This window comes from Xiphophorus couchianus, chromosome 11 (assembly GCF_001444195.1).
Source record: "Xiphophorus couchianus chromosome 11, X_couchianus-1.0, whole genome shotgun sequence".
Classification (NCBI taxonomy): domain Eukaryota; kingdom Metazoa; phylum Chordata; class Actinopteri; order Cyprinodontiformes; family Poeciliidae; genus Xiphophorus; species Xiphophorus couchianus.
The window spans coordinates 8,662,626-8,680,086 of record NC_040238.1 but is presented as its reverse complement, the minus strand read 5'-3'; the positions used below and the strand labels follow the sequence as shown (position 1 = coordinate 8,680,086).

Below are 17,461 nucleotides of genomic sequence, written 5' to 3'. Positions count from 1 at the left end.
TTTGGTACTTTAACTGACCTGAAACAAGAGAAGTTTGATCTGATTTCACTTCAGACAACGGGAAAAAATGTGTCTGTTTTATTATCTTTAAATATTTGGTGTCAACACTCTCCAAATTTAGGCTTTTAATTAAACGTTAGATTGCAACTTTATTATAAAACTGTGCAGTTTGAATATTGAACACTTTCCAAAACACCTAAAGGATCATAAAGTCTGGCTTTGCTAAAGGAAACAGAAATGAGAGCAGCATCAGGACTTTTACCCGGTGTGTGCTGCTGGGTGTCGGTCCTCCTCTGCCTACAGGGGGCAGCAGAAGACTGTGCTGCTTCAGCTCCACCACTGCTGCTTGTTTGGTTGCTGTTTGCTGCTGAGCCAGCAGTTTGGCCTGAGCAATTAGCGTGGATTTGTTACGAGTTCCTGGCGGTCGGCCTCTGCCTCGTTTCACCACCATGGAGCCGTTTGGACTCAGAATCTGTTCAAGGACAAGAGGAGAAAAGGTTCTCTGGTGGGTTTAAAAAATTATTTTAGCAAATAGGAGTGCTAAAAAGATTACAATCTAAGAAAAAAATATGTTGTATATTCAGAAGAGTTCTTCAAAATGATTCTGAAAATCTGCCATGTCTGTCTGAAGTGGGCGTGGTTATTAAACCAAATACCTTTGATGAAGAAAAACTTTGCTAGTTTAGGTCACTCTACTTTTAACAAGAAATGAACAACACAACTTTTATCTATTTTCCCATAGAAAAACTTTTAATGTAGCAACTTAAAAATGTCTTTTAATCAATAAAACTTATTCAAATGAAGCTACATGCTGCTTCCATTAATCGAGTTTCTTATATAATGGAAACAACACTATTGTGAAATTGAGTTTTTCCAATATCAGCAGAAAATCAAAAAAGCTTTGAGCACATTTGTAATGGAAATACAGCAACACCTTGCTGTATTTACTAATTAATAACAGTTGTTGTAATTAATAAGAATCAAATCAAGTTTTGATTTGATCAGCTGTGCTTTTAGCTTTTGAAAAGAACCGAAATAGGATAAAAATGACAGCAGAACCCAAGACTGGATGAATCGACCCTTCAGTGTGTGACTTACAGGAGAAGGCGGAGCTGCAGGTGACAACGTCCCCGTCCTCCTGTCCTTGGGTTTGGGTCCGGGCTTCCTGCCTCTGGGCAGAGGTTTCCGTCCTCGTATTCCTCTGGGTTTGGAAGGCAGTGGCACATCGGGGATTTTAAACTCTGCTCCTCCTCCAGCTCTCAGGTGCTCCTCGTATGGAAGCATCAGTCTGAAAACACACACAACATTTAGAGGTTCTAATGGACAAGTTCCCGGTTTTGGATCCTGACGAAGGCGGTCGGGACGAGGGGGTTGTTTGTTCGTCCAACCTTTCATAGTGTCTCCTGGTGCAGGTAGCTGCGCTGGTGCTGCCTGGACATCCGCCCAGCTCGTTGTACACCACCTTCCACAGGCGGTCCGAAGTCACCTGACATACAAACACACAGAACAATAACCAGAGATCCTACAGGTATCTGTTCATCTTTGACTTTGGTTTTTGTTGACTCAAATGTTGCTGCACCATGTTGGAAGCTAAAAATTTGTGATGTTTTTCCTCTGATCCAGACCTTTCTGTAATATTTTTAAGTTGTTCGGATGTTTTGAAAGTCTATCAGAGGTTCACCGTTACATCTTTTCTGCTTTTTCAACAACATCTCAACAAAGGTAGATCAAGCTCACCTTCTTGTAGCCACCAAGCCGTTTGACCACCGAATACATGAGGAACAGGTCGACTGCAGAAACAGATCAAAAATGTAAATCAGGTTCAGCTCAGTAAGCCTGTAAGTTTCCTATTGAAGTAAAACTGTAAAACTACTGAATCCACATTTATCAAACTTATTTTTAAGCTCTATGGTCGATACAAATGTTTCCAAATCAAAATTCTGCTGGTTTAACGTTTAATACTGAATGGAAGGTTCATATTCACAGGCAGAGACTCCAGTGCATCTTTAAGGTTTTTAGATAGATGACACCAGCAATTAAATAGTAGAGAGAAATAAGCAAGAGGTGGAAAAAGAAAACTAAAGTCAAACGAAAATGTTCTAATGTATCAATAAAAGGTCAAGACTGAGGAAAAAAAGGAAAATTTGAAAGAAAAAAAGGAGATAAATTAACAAAAAAAAAGCTAAAAACAATGCATGGAAGGAAAATAAAAACAAAGCAAATGATTCTTAGTTTATTTCATTTGGTAGTTCAGTACTTTATGAATTAAACATTTAAAAAACACTAAGAACTCAAATCTTTGTTAATTTGTTTGCACATTACTGTGTGAAGACTTTTGTACCAGGAAAAAAAAGTTGGTAACACTTTATTTGGCGGATTGTGGATAAGCCTCACATAACACTGTCATAAACATGACTTAATGAAGTGTTATTCGGTAAATAATGATACTTTTAATGCAAAAGTTGATATTTTTATTGGACTTTTAATACAAGTCTTAATGCAACTCTGCATTGAAAGTGTCATTATTTACCGAATGACACTTCATGACAACAGTCATAGACATTCATAAAGACTCCTTCATGTTCATGACAACTATAAAGTCATGTTTATGATAGTGCTATGTCAGTCTTATGCACACCCTGTCAAAGTGTTACCAAAAAGTTAATTAAAAACAATACAGACTGCAAAATGGTGATGGGACGAATTGACCAGATGTAGAGGAAACATTTTTTAGTTATAAGACTAGGAGAGAAAAGCTGAAAAGTAAAAGATAAGAAACTCGTAAAAGAAAAAGACGAATCAAATGGAAAGCGTCACAAAAAAATTATATAAAAAAAACTTTAAAAGTATTAACAACACAAAAAAGGACTAAATAAACTATTCCAGAGTAACAACAGGAGATGATTTTTATTAAAGGAGTGAAAGAAAACTGAACAACAGAGCAGAGAGTAGAGGGAAAACAGAGGACTCACTCTTCTTGAAACCTAGGTTGGGAACTTTATGGATGGGCGATCCGTGGCGCTCCATGAAAACAAAGAGCTGATCCAGGAACAGCTGCTCCTCTGGATGGGGGAGCCAGCTGCCCTCACAGCCGACCTCCACACTGCCCATCACGTTCTCCTGCAGGAGGAAGAAAAGAAAAAGGAGGACGGTTTGAGTCAGTCCACTTTTAGACAGTTTTCTGTTAAACAGTCTTCGTCAAACTTTCCTGAATAAATTTCCATATTTTCAGAAAAACGCAGTGAAAGTAGAGTGGGTTCAGTGTCAAATACTGTGAGGATCAGGTTCACCCACATCTTCAGATCTTCTCTGTTAACATTTTGTGATCAACAACAACAGTAAGGATCACTTTAGTTGATCTGCTTTGACTTCTGATACTATTTTTTGGTCTAACTTCTCCCTGAACTCCTGTGTCTTTATCAGGGTTTGGAAGGGAAGAATGAGCAGAAGATGTTTATTCAATCAGAGTTGGGCTCAATGAAGGCTTTGGCTTCAGATAGCAGAGAAAGGTTCTAGAACAAAAACATACCAACCTTCATCTTTTCGATCCAGGACTCTGGTTGGCCCGAGGTCGGAGAGTCTTTGCTGTCGCGACCTTTCCTCTTACGAGGTCGTCCTCGGAGACTCAGGGATGGACACCCTGCAAGAGAGGGACACGATGAGGACAAACTTTAAAAACAATAACAAAGTACTGCAGAATCTAAAAGAAAACATTAATCAAGACGTCCAGCAGGGGGCAGCGTTTCACAGGCAGGCTGTAAGGAAGGAAGTGACGTTTTTGAGTCTGTTAGTGACAGACAACAGAATTTAAATTATTTCTGAGGCTGCCAGAGTGTTCTCTGTGTTAACTCGATGTGGAAGATCATTTCAATTTCTGAACAGAAAAACCACAGAAATCAGTTTAATTTGGACTAACAGCAACAGATTAACCGCCTTAGTGGACAAACGGGACGGCGTGTATGTATGTGTGTGTTGTGTGTGTGTGAAAATTATTTACCCTAATCAGCAACTAAAAGTCAGAGTGATATGAATAATCCTTTACATGGTGGTGAGGTTAAGTTAGTTAAATGGGGCTGAAATTATTAATCCAATTAATTGACTGTTGAAATAATTATCAACTAATTTAGTAATAGATTATTCAATAGACTAAAAAAAAAATCCATTTGCTGAAAAAAAAACATATACAGAGAAGTAGTTAAGCCAAAACTGTACAAAATATGAATACATTTTGAATTCAAGATAAAAACTAATTTGCATGTGAATATATTTTACCCCAAATTCCACAAATGGCATAGTTATAACTTCACCCGGCTCATATTCACTAAAGGAATCCTATTTTATTCCATTTTAGGCAATAAAATGTTTATTTTCTTATTTTAAAAATGAATAAAATTGTTTCTTTGCATCCTTTAATGCATTTCTAATATTGTATGAAAAAGGAATTAGTGGTCAAATGAAAAATTTGTAAAATATGGCAATTTTTAAAATCTGATTAATTGCCAGTATAATCAATTACGAAAATAGTTGTTAATTGCAGCCCTATTATTAAATATTGTTGAAAATGTAATTTTCAAACATTTGTTCATGCAAATTTTATTTAAAATGTTTCTCAGAATATTACATAAGAACAACAATAGTATATTTAACACAGAATATGGACAACGTTTCCTCACTCTGCTACTTTCTTCTCCTGCGACTCTCCTGCATTATTCAGTTATTTTAACTGTGAACTTGATGTTTTCTTTGTTATTTGCTCTCCATAGAAGCTACATCTGGTCTTGTGTTTTGTTTCAACTGCGGTACCTTCCTGGAGGAGGGCATTGGCTGACATATTGCTGCCATCAACTAAATGTTCTCCCTCTCCTGCTATTAACTTTTGGTTTTTATGAACATAGAAAGTTCTCCTACATCAGTTCATGCGTTTATTTTTTGTGTCTGCTCTGCTCTGTCTTCTGAAACCTCCAGTTGGTCATGGCAAGTGACAGCTTGTACTGGGCCGTGTTCTGCTGGAAGTTTCTTCTTGTTAAAGGTGAATTTTCCTCTCCATTGTTGCTATATGAAAACTAGGTGGAACATTCATATAGCAGCATGTAGCGATTATCACTACATGCTGGTCCAGGAGGAGTGAATACTGCAAGTCAGTGATTCAATGCAATCTGCTGAATTTCTTTAGACAGAAACTTCTTAAACTAATTTGAACAATAAATTGAGATTAATTTGCTGTCTGATAACTAGGATAAACTGGAATGATTGTGTTATTGAATTGAAATGAGTTGTTGTTGCTAATTGCCGCTATACAAACAAAATGAATTGAAAAAAAGAATCTAAGCAGTAGATCTAAGCAGCCTCTGAAGGTTCCCAGTTTCACTCACTGAACTGCCAGGAGAAACAGGCGCTGCTCTCCAGTGTCGGGTGGTTGAAGGTGTCCCTGCAGTACATCACCCTGATGTTGGGCAGAACCTTGATGGCCCCAAGGGCCAAGAGGTATGGGTCCTGCAGTGCGGGGCCTCTGGCTCCATCCTGGATGCGTCTCTGCAGGGAGCGGAAGCGGCAGTACTGTGGGTAGCTGAGAACCTTGACAGTCTGCCGCTGCGACAGCTCGTCTGCGGGGAGACAGCAGAGAAATAATGGCCGCTCAGAATCCGCATGGTGGCCTCTGACCTGGCCTTGAGGAAAACACATGCTGCTGAATAGTGAAGCAACATTACTGCTGACAGGGTCAGAACTTTGATTGACTGATGTCTTATTCCAAAAACTCTTTTTTTTTTCACTTTTCATAAAATCACATCCAAGCTTTCTCCAAGGAGAAACACACCAGCATTTAACATTGCAAAAATAATTATTACTCTACTGAAGAGAAGCTAATTTTTTAAATAAAAAAGAATCATGGTCATATTTGATCTTGTTTCCTACTACAGGATTACAAATATGAACAAAACAAATTTGTATGCTGATATAAAACTATTTCTGTACACATAAATATCAATATACAGTATATCTTGAAGAATGGGGGGAACTGTCAATATCTGTAGGTTTTTTTAAACAAAAATATACACACATCCAGAACAAAGATGAAAAAACTAACCTAAGCATGATTTTGAAGGCAGAAAAAAAAAACAATTAAATCAGAAATTTAGATTTGAAGAATTGCAAATTCAGTTAAAAAAATCTTTTCAAACTTCTAAATCTTTTAAGATCAATGCACCAATCAGGAATTTTCTACATCAACGCTTTAGCTGAAAATTCAAAAAACAAACTGCAGCACAAGATGTCAGCTGATTGGTTTACAGAATAGTTATACTGTCGCTTCATTCTTCTGTGGGAACAGCTGAAATGCTTTCAAACAAGGCATTTACACCCCGTGAATATTTCAGTTTGTTTTATATTTCAACACCACCACTGAAAAGTTTGGACACAACTCCCCACTGAACAGGTCAAAACAAAACGTCCTGTTTATGACGAGAAAAATGAGACCAAACACACAGGAGATGAACATTACTGTTAATAACAAAAAAGTAAAAAGTTACTTTGCTGTTAAGAGTTTCAACTTTAGTTCTAAAAGGGTCATACCTCTTGACCCTTTTTTATGTTCTCTGGTGTTTTTAAATGAGATTTTTACATTTGCAAGTGCTGAATAATTAAAGAAGAAAAATCAAAAATTAAAAAAGGGACTTCAACATTTTCTGCGGATAAAAATGTTGGGGATGGTGGAAAGAATTTGCTTTGCACCATCCCAGGTCAACACTTTACAGAAGCAGCTTTTACTGCAGTGACAGCTGGAAGTCTTTTGTCTCTAGGCCTGTCGCGATAAACGATAAATCGATTAATCGTACGATAAATTAAAACTATCGATGTCATTTCAATTATCAGCATTATCGTCTCTTCCGGCCCTTTTCTCTTTCTGTTGATGACACCGAATGAAAAAAGGCTCAACTCCGGTGCTCTCCACTGACCCTCCCTTCCTAATTTCCTTAGTGTAAAGCCCAGCGCACACGACACAACCTTAGAGCATTCGGCCGATTGTCGGCCCATTTTCAAAACCTGACAGACCACACATTAGCCGACAGAAATCCTAGGTATAACGGTTCGATCGGTTCGTTCCTGCCGTGTGGTGTCCAACAATGGGCACAAAATAATGGCTACAAGTTCAGTGAACTAATTTTAAAACCAGGCATTAATCAATGCTTTACTACAATCTACCTGCAATGCATGTGGCTAGTGTCAGCGTAAAGTCCTGACTGAATGAAAATCATTATAACCTATTTACGTCACGTTAACGAAGAACAGCTGAAAAGTGGGCACATTTATCAACTGCGGTAGCAATTTCGCTCCAACTCCTCCTCTTGTCATTTCTATATTCTTTGCATGTTGAATAAACATTAATGTTGTTTCCACATATCATCTCCAATGTCCGCTGGACTAGGGATTTCCCTCTGTAATTTCCCCTCAGAAAACACAGAGGAGAATCCGTGCTTTCTGATTGGCTGCCTGTCACATTCAACAGGCTGCGTTAAGATCCCAGTCGGGAAAAACCACTGATTTGGATCGGAGCAGCAACGACGATCTACCATAACACACCACACAATCTTAGAAAGACCAACGTTTTAAGATTGTCATAAGGGGAAAAATAGGAGCAAAAAATCATGTAGTGTGAATTATTGCATCAGGTAGTCGATGTGCCCATTTTCTCTATTTAAATCTAATTATTACTGAAGGGCAAAATAATATACAGACTTCATAATCTGCAGTCTTTAGGTTGAATGCAGTATTTATTTCCACTTTGGCTTTATGTTGTTTAGTTTATATCAAGTACATTTTTTATTAATGGAGACTGAAAATCCATTTTGTTTTTGGTTGTTTTGTTTATTTTGTTTATCAGTTCCAGTGTTAAATATTCTTTTGAAAATAAAGTGTATCTATCTTTGGCAGGAAATCACATGCATTATTACGTCATTTCCATTAAATCAGTGTAAAAAGGTCTTCAAACAATATTATCGTTTATCGCAATAATTTTTTGAGACAATTAATCGCTCAGCAAAATTTGCTATCGTGGCCTATTTGTCTCCATCAGCTTCACGCACATGGGGAATGAGAACTTTTTGTAAACTCTTTAGGAAAACAGTTCAGCATCAGTCACACTGGATGAACAGAAATTATTCTTCATTTTAAACAGATTTTGTTCCAGAAGAAAATCATTCTTACAGCCTGATACTGCCATCACTATGTCTCATAATGGAGATGAATTGCTAAGAGTGAGTCACAGTTTTAGTTTTCTGCCACAAAACATTTTAGGTAAAAATCAAAAAGTTACATTTTTGTTTCTGACCAGACCTTTGAACATTTTTTTTTACAGAGTTTTTATTTAACAAGTCAAGAAGGAAATATAAACTGTTAAAATCAAGATGTGATTTGGCAAATCAAGGACATATTTAATAAAGTAAACACTCAAAACAGGAAATGGAGAAAAAAATGTCAGGAAAAGTTTGACATTTTTCCAGACTTTTTATAAAGGTGTAAAATAATAGAAGCAGATTCTAGATTTTTCAAGACTGCAAAGGAACACCATAAATCACACACAGATTGGTTTTATTTACCAATTAGCTGATTTCTAAAGGAGGCAACAGATTTTATTTTGGGATACCAGAACAACAATCTATTAAAATCCCAACAAAATAAATGGAAGTTTGTTGTTGCAATGTATAGAAATGTAGAAAAACAGATGGGTGTGAACACTTTTTCAATTCACTCCAACATCTCTGCTCTGCAGTGAGATTTGCAGCTGCTACACGTTAAAGCTAGCATGACTCAGTTTTTCCTCCAGCTCTTAAACCTCAGGGTTATCTCTCAGACTGAGAAGTGTTGCTGAAAAGCAGGAACAGGGAGCCGACATGGAACTATAAACTGCTACATTTCTGGTGCTGTAACTCCTGCACCAGAAACAGAAAGTTAGAGGACAGAAAATTCCCAGGGAGAAACATGTCTGGCTGCCTGCAGCAGCCCCAAACATATCCTGTATCGTTTTAGAAAAAGTTAGAAAACGAATGAAGTGGGCTTGACTGAAAACACTTTTCTTCTGCTCATATATTTATAGAACTTCATCGGATGTTTGGCTGCGTTTTCTTTACCCTCAGTTTTAACTTCCAGGAGCTCATTGTTGTTGCTTGGCATGCCACCGCCGTCGTCTCCGCCGCTCTGTGGAGGTTCGTGGACACCGTTTGTCTTGACCACTAGAGGCATTGGGCCACCGCTCCACCCGGCTAGGTCGGCACGCGACCATTTCACCAGGTCCTCCACCCGTACCACCATCTTCCTGGACACGGCCAGTACCTCATCCTGATGAAACAGAACGGAAATTTGCTTCAGAATTGCTGGAACAGAAATGAAAGTTTCAAATATGCAGGATTAGTCTTTATCCACTTGTAGGTAAGAAATATACAGTGCCTCTAAAAAGTATTCACCCCCTTTGGGGGTATTTTATAATTTGGAGTCTGTGACTGACTTAAAGGGGTGAATACTGCAATCAATGTTACTTTTTTTTTCTTGAATGTCATTTCATAGAAATCAATTTCACTTTGACGCTAAAGGGCGTTTTCATAATTAAAAAAAGACCAATTTGTGATGGATTTTTAAGCAATAAATTGAGTGAAACATCCAAGTGAGTGAAAACTTTTATTGGCATTATGAAGAGTGAAACTTGTGTTTTTATATCCTTTTATTAAGGTAATCAGGTTAAGCCTTACTGCTGATTTAAATGTTTATGATGATGGAGATTTCTGCTTTGTAAGAGTTCAATGCTACTGGCTTCAGAGACATCTTACGTCCTCTGAATTTAAGTGTCTCCGTTCAGAAATGGAAGTGGATATATTTGAAGGTCATGTGACTGTACTATAAGGCTAATCAGATCAAATCAGGTGTGGGGAATGTAACGACATTAGATTATGATGGATTAGAACATCTGCCAAAGCACAGCATAAGTTGTAGTTCTTTGCTCTTAGACATTTTCTCAGTTTTCCTTAATCTTTATTGATCTTCGTTCAGGATGGATGAATCTGTTACTGGTTTTGATTACTGGGTAGAAGCATACTGCTCTGTTTGTCTCTGCAGCTGCAAGCAGAAAGCAGTGAAAGTGCAGCCGGCCAATTTCAACCACCACAGAGCCGCAGGTGATAAATTTAGCTGTCCTTTGGCCTTTATAATGCTACAAGAAAGACTTCTGAAGATGTTTAGTGCTCACTACCTGCAGAGACAAATTATGACAGCACTCCTTCAAAGCAGTTATTTGTTGGCTAAGGGCTAATGCTAAGTAAGAAAACATTTAGCCGAATGTTTGCAGTTTTCTGAAAAGTCTGATCCATCTCTTCAACTTCCTACTGCATCAGCTTGGTGAGATGTTATTTTTAGGAAAATAACATCAGGGTTCTATACCTCCCTTTTATATAATTGATGTTGCGAACCTTCAAAATAATAACCTGGATAAAATGATGAACTTTGAGTAGTTAACTGAGGCTAATTAAAACAATATCAGCTAAATGCTTGGCATATGGGACTGCAGACTGAGGTTTACTGCTAACACATGTAAGGGCATAGAGTGAAAATTAACATAATTACTGATAACACATGTAGGGGCATAGAGTGACAGCATAAAAATTAACATAATTAATGCTAATAAGTTAGTATTTCTACTAACTGATTCATTTAGGAACAAAAATTACGATACAAAATTCTCCTACTGCTACAAACCTGCATGAGGAAACTTTTCTGAGTTATGCCACTTATTAAAATAAATACATATTGTTTGGGACACAAAGTGCTTTAAGTCTCAAGTTTGCTGACCTATTTATGTGGTTCACACCAGTTGCTAAAATTGTAAATTATCACAAACATTTTGATTTTACTGTACAAAAAATATGATGAATTTTTACGTCAAATTTCTCTAGATTGAGAGGCTTTTCACTCTGGAACCCATACATTAAGGGTGTTTTCATATCTGGTAGTCTGATAGACTGTTTGATTGGGAAACAAAATTGCAGCACTTGTTATTTTCAGCTCATGCGGCTGTTTTTCCCTTCGCCTGTGGTGGCACTACAACAAGAATCAATGAAGGAAACGGCATGAAACCCTCTGAAAAAGTCAACTTCCTTCTTCACAAAATGTAAACAAAAATGGAGTAATGTCAGATTTTAGCAGCTGTAGGATTTCTCTTTTGTCTTTGGCAAAAAACCACAAGCCGTTTCTCCCGCTAGCGCTAGACACTCGCGTTTGTTTTGGTTGTATTTACCCAGAATGTTTTGCACTATAGTTGTCTTCTTGCTGTTGGAGCGGGCTCTGGTCCACTTGAATCCACATATGCATTCGAACTGCACTAGAGTTCACTTCAACCAAACAGAGACCTAAGTTTCTAAGTGGACCAAAGTAAATTTTTTGGTCCACATCAGGGCTAGATTACACGTTCACAGCTCCACAAATGAACCAGATTAAACAGTCAAAACTTTAAAAATCGTTTAGGGTTCTTCAACAGGAGTCTTCATGTGAACACGGATCGAAAACATTAAGAACTTTTGCTCAATAGGAACATGAAAAATAAAATGTGCAGCTCACATTTTATCATTGAGTGAGTTTTAAAAACCAAAGACACAGCAGCAATAATCTTTAATCATAGAACTTGTGTTCATAAATATTCGTTCCTTGGTAACAAAGTGCTTCAAGAGTTAAAAACCTTACAAAACTAACTGTTTAGTTCTTTATAATGTGAGACTTCAGTGTCACTGATAACAGACAGAAACCTGGACAAGTCAAAGTATCCGGTTTTTGATTTCTGCTCGTAGAAAAATACCTAGAGGCCTTGAATAAACCAGCTCTGTTCAGCTCCTCCTCCATCCCACTTGAGCAGGTGAAGACATCGAGCTGAACGTGTTCCAACAGAAGAAAACACGAGGACACAAAGGAATCTACAGAGAGCAGGATAAGATAAGTCTGAACTGCTTAAGAAAGGTTTTGTGATAAAATATGACTGCAAAGTAGATGTTTCCAACATTTCCCTACATTTTAAGATTTCAGTCCCTTTCCTCCAGGAATATTACGACAACTGGTCTGAAAACAGCTGTTTGAACAGCTACGCTTTAACAAAAATTAATAAAGAGATGTGGCCCCTTTGCTCGGCGACAGATGATGTCAAACAAACACACTAACTCATTGCAAAACACTCCAATATGAAACAGGAAGTTTATGAGAGGTTTTCTTCTCTTTCTGTTCCGTTGAGTCATTCTAGAGAAACATTATGAGCTCGACGGATTATGGAGGATTTACAGCCAAAGTCGTTGTGTTAATACAAGATTGAAACTGACACTATACCCAAATTAAAGACTAAAAAAAAATGTAAAAAGTTTGAATCCATGAAATCTTTCACGACAAAATATTTCTGAACGGTTGTTTAATAAAGCCTTCCTTGAATTGTTCTCTTCTCCTTTGATCCAATTATCTGCCTGACTTTATTGTGTGACACAACTACTAAAATTCAATGTTTCTGCCAATAGAGGTATACATTTCTGACTAATTTCAGGCTTTTCATTTTAGTGTTTTTCTTTTCCAGGGTGGAACGGTTACCCAAAAATAAGACAATGATTTCTGCACATTCTCTTTAATCTAAATGGGATCAGCACTAGATATACACGGTAAAGTATATACGTATACCCTGACTAATATTTTGTGAGATTACTGCAGTGAATAACAGAATTATAAATTAATATTTGACCACTTAATCTTTTATGGGTTGGTAAAGTTGAATGCATATATTATCTAAGCCTGTATATTCCTGACCCTGTTTGAAATCAAATGTATGCACCCAATTCTATTTTAGTGGTATCATTATAAAATCTTGAAAAAGAATGATTGAAATGGAGTAGTAAAACATTAAAACCAGGGGATTATGGGACAGAACTTGTAGCATCAGCCTGCATGAAGTGGAGCAAGAGTTAATGGCCACGTACACAGCTGATTTATCTCCACTGCAGCAGATGAAAATGTGTCTGAAACGTTTAGGAAGTCTGTGAAAAAGATGAGCATCGTCGTCTCTTCAGACGTCTACAGGATGACAAAGTCAAACGGGTCGAGCTGCAGCTAAACGGCTGATCATTTAGAAACAATTGTGTGATCATCTCCACCTGCGCTTGTACTTCCTAATTGAAATATTTTGAACGGCCAATGAGAACAGACCAGGAAACGTTTTTAAAAAACAAACTATTTAAACAAGTCTAACTGTAGCTTTTGCACATGAAGTCCTTCAGGTGTTCCTGAACAAACAAGCAGGAGTCACGAATCAGTTTACAGTAAAGGTGGAGCTGCAGCCGGCTCCTCCCGTTTGGTTTGTTGGTCGGGGGTTTGGCACTCCTCCAGTGACCTCCACCTCCTCTCAGCTGCAGCCAGCAGAGAGCTGCTCAAATTCCTGCTGCTGCAGCTCACAATGAGCTCATCCCAGGGAAAAATATGGCCAAACTCAACCTCTGGCCTCTATTTGTGTCTAAAATAAGCAAAGAAAAAAGGCTTAAAATATAGAAAAACATTTTAATATGCTAGCTAAGCTTTGAATTTAATTGAAATCAATTTCAAATGTTAAGAAATGGGAATGGGAATAAAAAACAATAGACACTAAAAAGGCAGAAAGCAACATTTGTCTTTTATTTCTGTCCTAAATTTGGCCACAGACTCTAAACAACCTACATTTACTTCCTGTGTGTAACTCAAACAGGAACCGGAGCTAGACTAACATGTTTTCAAACGCACCAGAAAGTGCAGATGAAACAGCTGATTTGGATTTGTGAGGATTCACAGATATCAGATCGCTCTGATCAGAACCAGAGAGATCCTGGGACACAAATGAACCCTGGAGGATCTATTGACAGACCACTGAGCTATTCAGAGAACAGAAATTCAGTTTAAACACATCCTGTCCTTTGTCTTTCCTTAATCCTGGTGAAGAAAACCACTAAATTAACAACTGAAACAACGTACTGCACTCAGGAATGGGCGGAACCGATGCAGTATCAGACCTGACATTCATGTATCGAATATTGGACTGAGGAAATGGAACATATTTTGACTTCTTTTATTCTGTGCATTTAGGCTTGCATTTAAAAAAACTTGCTGCACTCAATTATAAAATAAACATAATGTCATTGTACATAAACAGATGTTCTAAATAAAGAGTAGACAAATATTTTAGGTTTATTAAATATTTTTGGATCTAGACTGATTTATAAAACATTAAGAAACCACACAAGAACTATCAGCCAAAGCAACTCCTTTAACCTTTGTGGCTTCAGAAAATTAGGATTACTCATGAATTAGGGTAACTCAGAGACGTACTTTAACAGATTATGACTCTGATAAATAAAATCTGCCAACATTGTGTCTTTTGGTTTGACTAGAGAACCTAATCTTTCATATTTCATGAGTCAACTGCTACAAATGGTAATTAGAACCATGATAAACTGAAGTAGGATGCAATGAAACATTCACAGAAAATACACAATTAAATGAAACTATACCAAACATTTAAGCATTTGAACAACTATTTATCTCCAAAAAAGATTGAGATACCAAGCTAGTAAATGCAATAAAAAAGTAGGCCAAGAAAGGAAAAAAAGTCTTTTTATGCAATGCAATGCTGTAGCTGTGAATCGTGGAAATCTGAATGATTGGACTCCAGCCAGAATGCTAGTGCAACAATGGAGAACATTTGGTGGAATCCACAGTCATTTTCTGGCTCGTGAAAATGGTGCAAAAAATGATGGCGACACGGGAAGCTGCTCTGCTTCCCAATTACAAATGTGATGAACCTCCAGCTGCTGCCAATCAAACGCATCTTCAGCTGAGAAGGTTCAGTGGAGATCAAAGGCTGCTCTTTATGAAACAAGTTGCTTAAAAAAAAGACATTTTACAGCTAAAACACAGGATGTGGCAGCTGTCAGCTGAAGCTTAAAACCACAAAGAAAACTACTGATCATTGTTTGAAAATGAATGAACGTTGGCCCAAATTGAGCTGAAAACATTTAACTGTGGGTATAAATATGATGCTTATATAGCATCATATAGCAAAACTGATGCTTAGAAAATTTTAGAAGATAAGAGATGAAGACAGACTGTATTGACAGTAGGATCAGATGTAACTACATATTATTACTGAATTCACAAATTAATAAATGTAATTTTAAAATCAGAGACTGTTTTAGTCTTGTTAACTTAAAAACAAACACATCCCAGATCAATGTTTGAGTTCAGTGTTGAGACTTAATTTTTTTCCTCTGTTAATCTTATGCTTAATTTTTCTGACAAAAAAGTGACTGCTGATGTATCTATTCCAATGTAAATCACTTTCCCTTTGTCAGTGAACCACTAATTAAAGTCATTTGTGCTAACCCTAAGGTGCTAATCATAAACATTAGCGATGCTAAAGTGCCAATCATATTATTTTCACTGATACTAAGCGCAACGCCAACACAGAAGCTAATGTTACAGAGCAAAATTCAGCCATACTATTACCCATCATGTGTCAATGTAAGGTTGCACCACAGCATATCGCCCACAATAAGGTCAAATTTGTTACTGCACACCTTCCTGTACAGCTTCAGGGAGTGATTCTTTGGAACAAACCTTTCACTCATGGTTTCAGTTTTATAGTTGCTAACTCTGTTGGAGATTTTACCTAATTGACCTTGGTCAGAAAGAATGCAGGACATCATCAACAAGGCATTCTGGGTACAGAATAATTGTCATTTGCAGCACTGCATCACAGGTGGAAAATGTGAAGAGAGGAAACACAATGTCTGTGTAAACAGCCTTCATCCATTTCCAAATAAGAGCATGAATATAAAGATCTAACTATTTGAAAAGTCGATAACGAAAACTTCAACAGAGAAGTGAAACTTTTTCAACTGAAAGTTTACAAATCACCCAAGGAAATTATCCTGAAAAATGTATTTAGGAGAAGTTAAGTGCACTAAAAATGTTCAAAGTTATCAAAAATGCTAAAGCACTAAAAAGAACGCCTCTCTGCTATTAGCGCATTGGCGGGAGTGTGTCCCACACTGTATTTTGTTGTTTATGTATTTATGGAAGGCTGGTTGCAGGTTGAGTTTTAGATATATAATTTAAACTCATTTTATAATCAGAAGAAATTCAGAATCAGCCTTGCTTTCCAATGTTGTGTTTTCAAACACAATTTTATTAAATTTAAAACTGCTGTTTCAAATTAAATAAAAACTCCATATTACTGCTTTTATACCTCAGATTTTTAGTTCAGAAGTTCAAGAAAATATAACTAATATGGATATGAATCCTTCATGATATTTAATGTAAGAACTATTGATGAAAATTGTTACAAATTCCCCTTTTGGCTATAAATCTAACACTGCGTATAATCAGAGGCCTCCCAATGAGTATAAAATTGGCTATTTCAGAACACCAGCGACATTAAGAAGCGCAGTAGCACAGCTTAACAGCACACACTAATTGCATTTAAATATGCTCATATTAACCAATGCTATTATGAGCCTCTTAATATTTTTTTGATAAAAAATAAATAGTATTCTGGTTAAATGAATGAGAACATCACATCTTCCTTGGAGGGCCATAACTCAACCTTACAGTAGAAACACCATGTACAATTTAAATGAGTCACAGGAGTTGGACTTCACTTGACTAAAATTACATGTTGATTCAAGGTTTTTAAGAAAATTCCTGTTTAATGTAACATATCTGCTACACAAAATCATTCCGATGTGAGATCACCGGAAAGTTCTGCCACTTGCAGTTTGCCATTGTTTTGATGCGATCTATAGTTTTTGCACAGCAGCTTAAATTCCCACCCATTTCTGCCTGAATGTAGTGAGAATTACCATAGCAACCAGTGACTATGAAAATCTCTAATGATAAAGTGCTGTTCTTGAAATTCTGTTTTTAAAAGTGTTGATTATGGGTCTTATACCACTTAAGCTGCTTAAGAAAAAATGACAAATATTGTCAAGAAACAGATGACCTTATAACTCATGCAAATAAACTACAGTCCAATTCCTGTAAAACCAACAAAGACATTTTATGCGAAATGAAATGTGGAAAATTTGGTTTCAGACAAGTCATAAGATTTACATTAGCTTCATTACTACAGCAGACGTTCACATGGGAGCCGAGCATCGGACTGCATGTGATGAAAAACACTCCATCTCATCAGATAATAGTTTTCATTAACATGGCTGACTGTTGCAGCTTTGCTGCAGATTAAGCCAAATAAATAACATCTGAGCAAAGATGCTGAGTGAGTTTGATTTTTTTTCCAGGAGGAAATGTAGTCTGGATTTTAACCTGTTTAAATTCCTGTGCAGAGATGTTTGGTTCTAAAAAGGAGCCAGTGATCCTGTGGAGACGATATTATTAGATGTTCTTTAAGTGCAGCTCAGGCTATATTAAG

The 17,461-nt window shown here is 37.0% G+C and overlaps 1 protein-coding gene across 1 annotated transcript in view; it reads right to left on the bottom strand.

The window, feature by feature from the left end:
• Window positions 1-17,461, bottom strand: part of LOC114152597 (AT-rich interactive domain-containing protein 5B) — a 54,076-nt gene that overhangs the window by 7,220 nt on the left and 29,395 nt on the right. The window contains exons 4-11 of the mRNA XM_028030533.1: window positions 9,126-9,333; window positions 5,373-5,603; window positions 3,534-3,640; window positions 2,973-3,120; window positions 1,738-1,790; window positions 1,389-1,486; window positions 1,099-1,288; window positions 263-472 (exon numbers count right to left, since the gene is read on the bottom strand). Coding sequence (XP_027886334.1) covers window positions 263-472; window positions 1,099-1,288; window positions 1,389-1,486; window positions 1,738-1,790; window positions 2,973-3,120; window positions 3,534-3,640; window positions 5,373-5,603; window positions 9,126-9,333 — 1,245 coding nt within the window. The remainder of the gene's footprint in view (window positions 1-262; window positions 473-1,098; window positions 1,289-1,388; window positions 1,487-1,737; window positions 1,791-2,972; window positions 3,121-3,533; window positions 3,641-5,372; window positions 5,604-9,125; window positions 9,334-17,461) is intronic.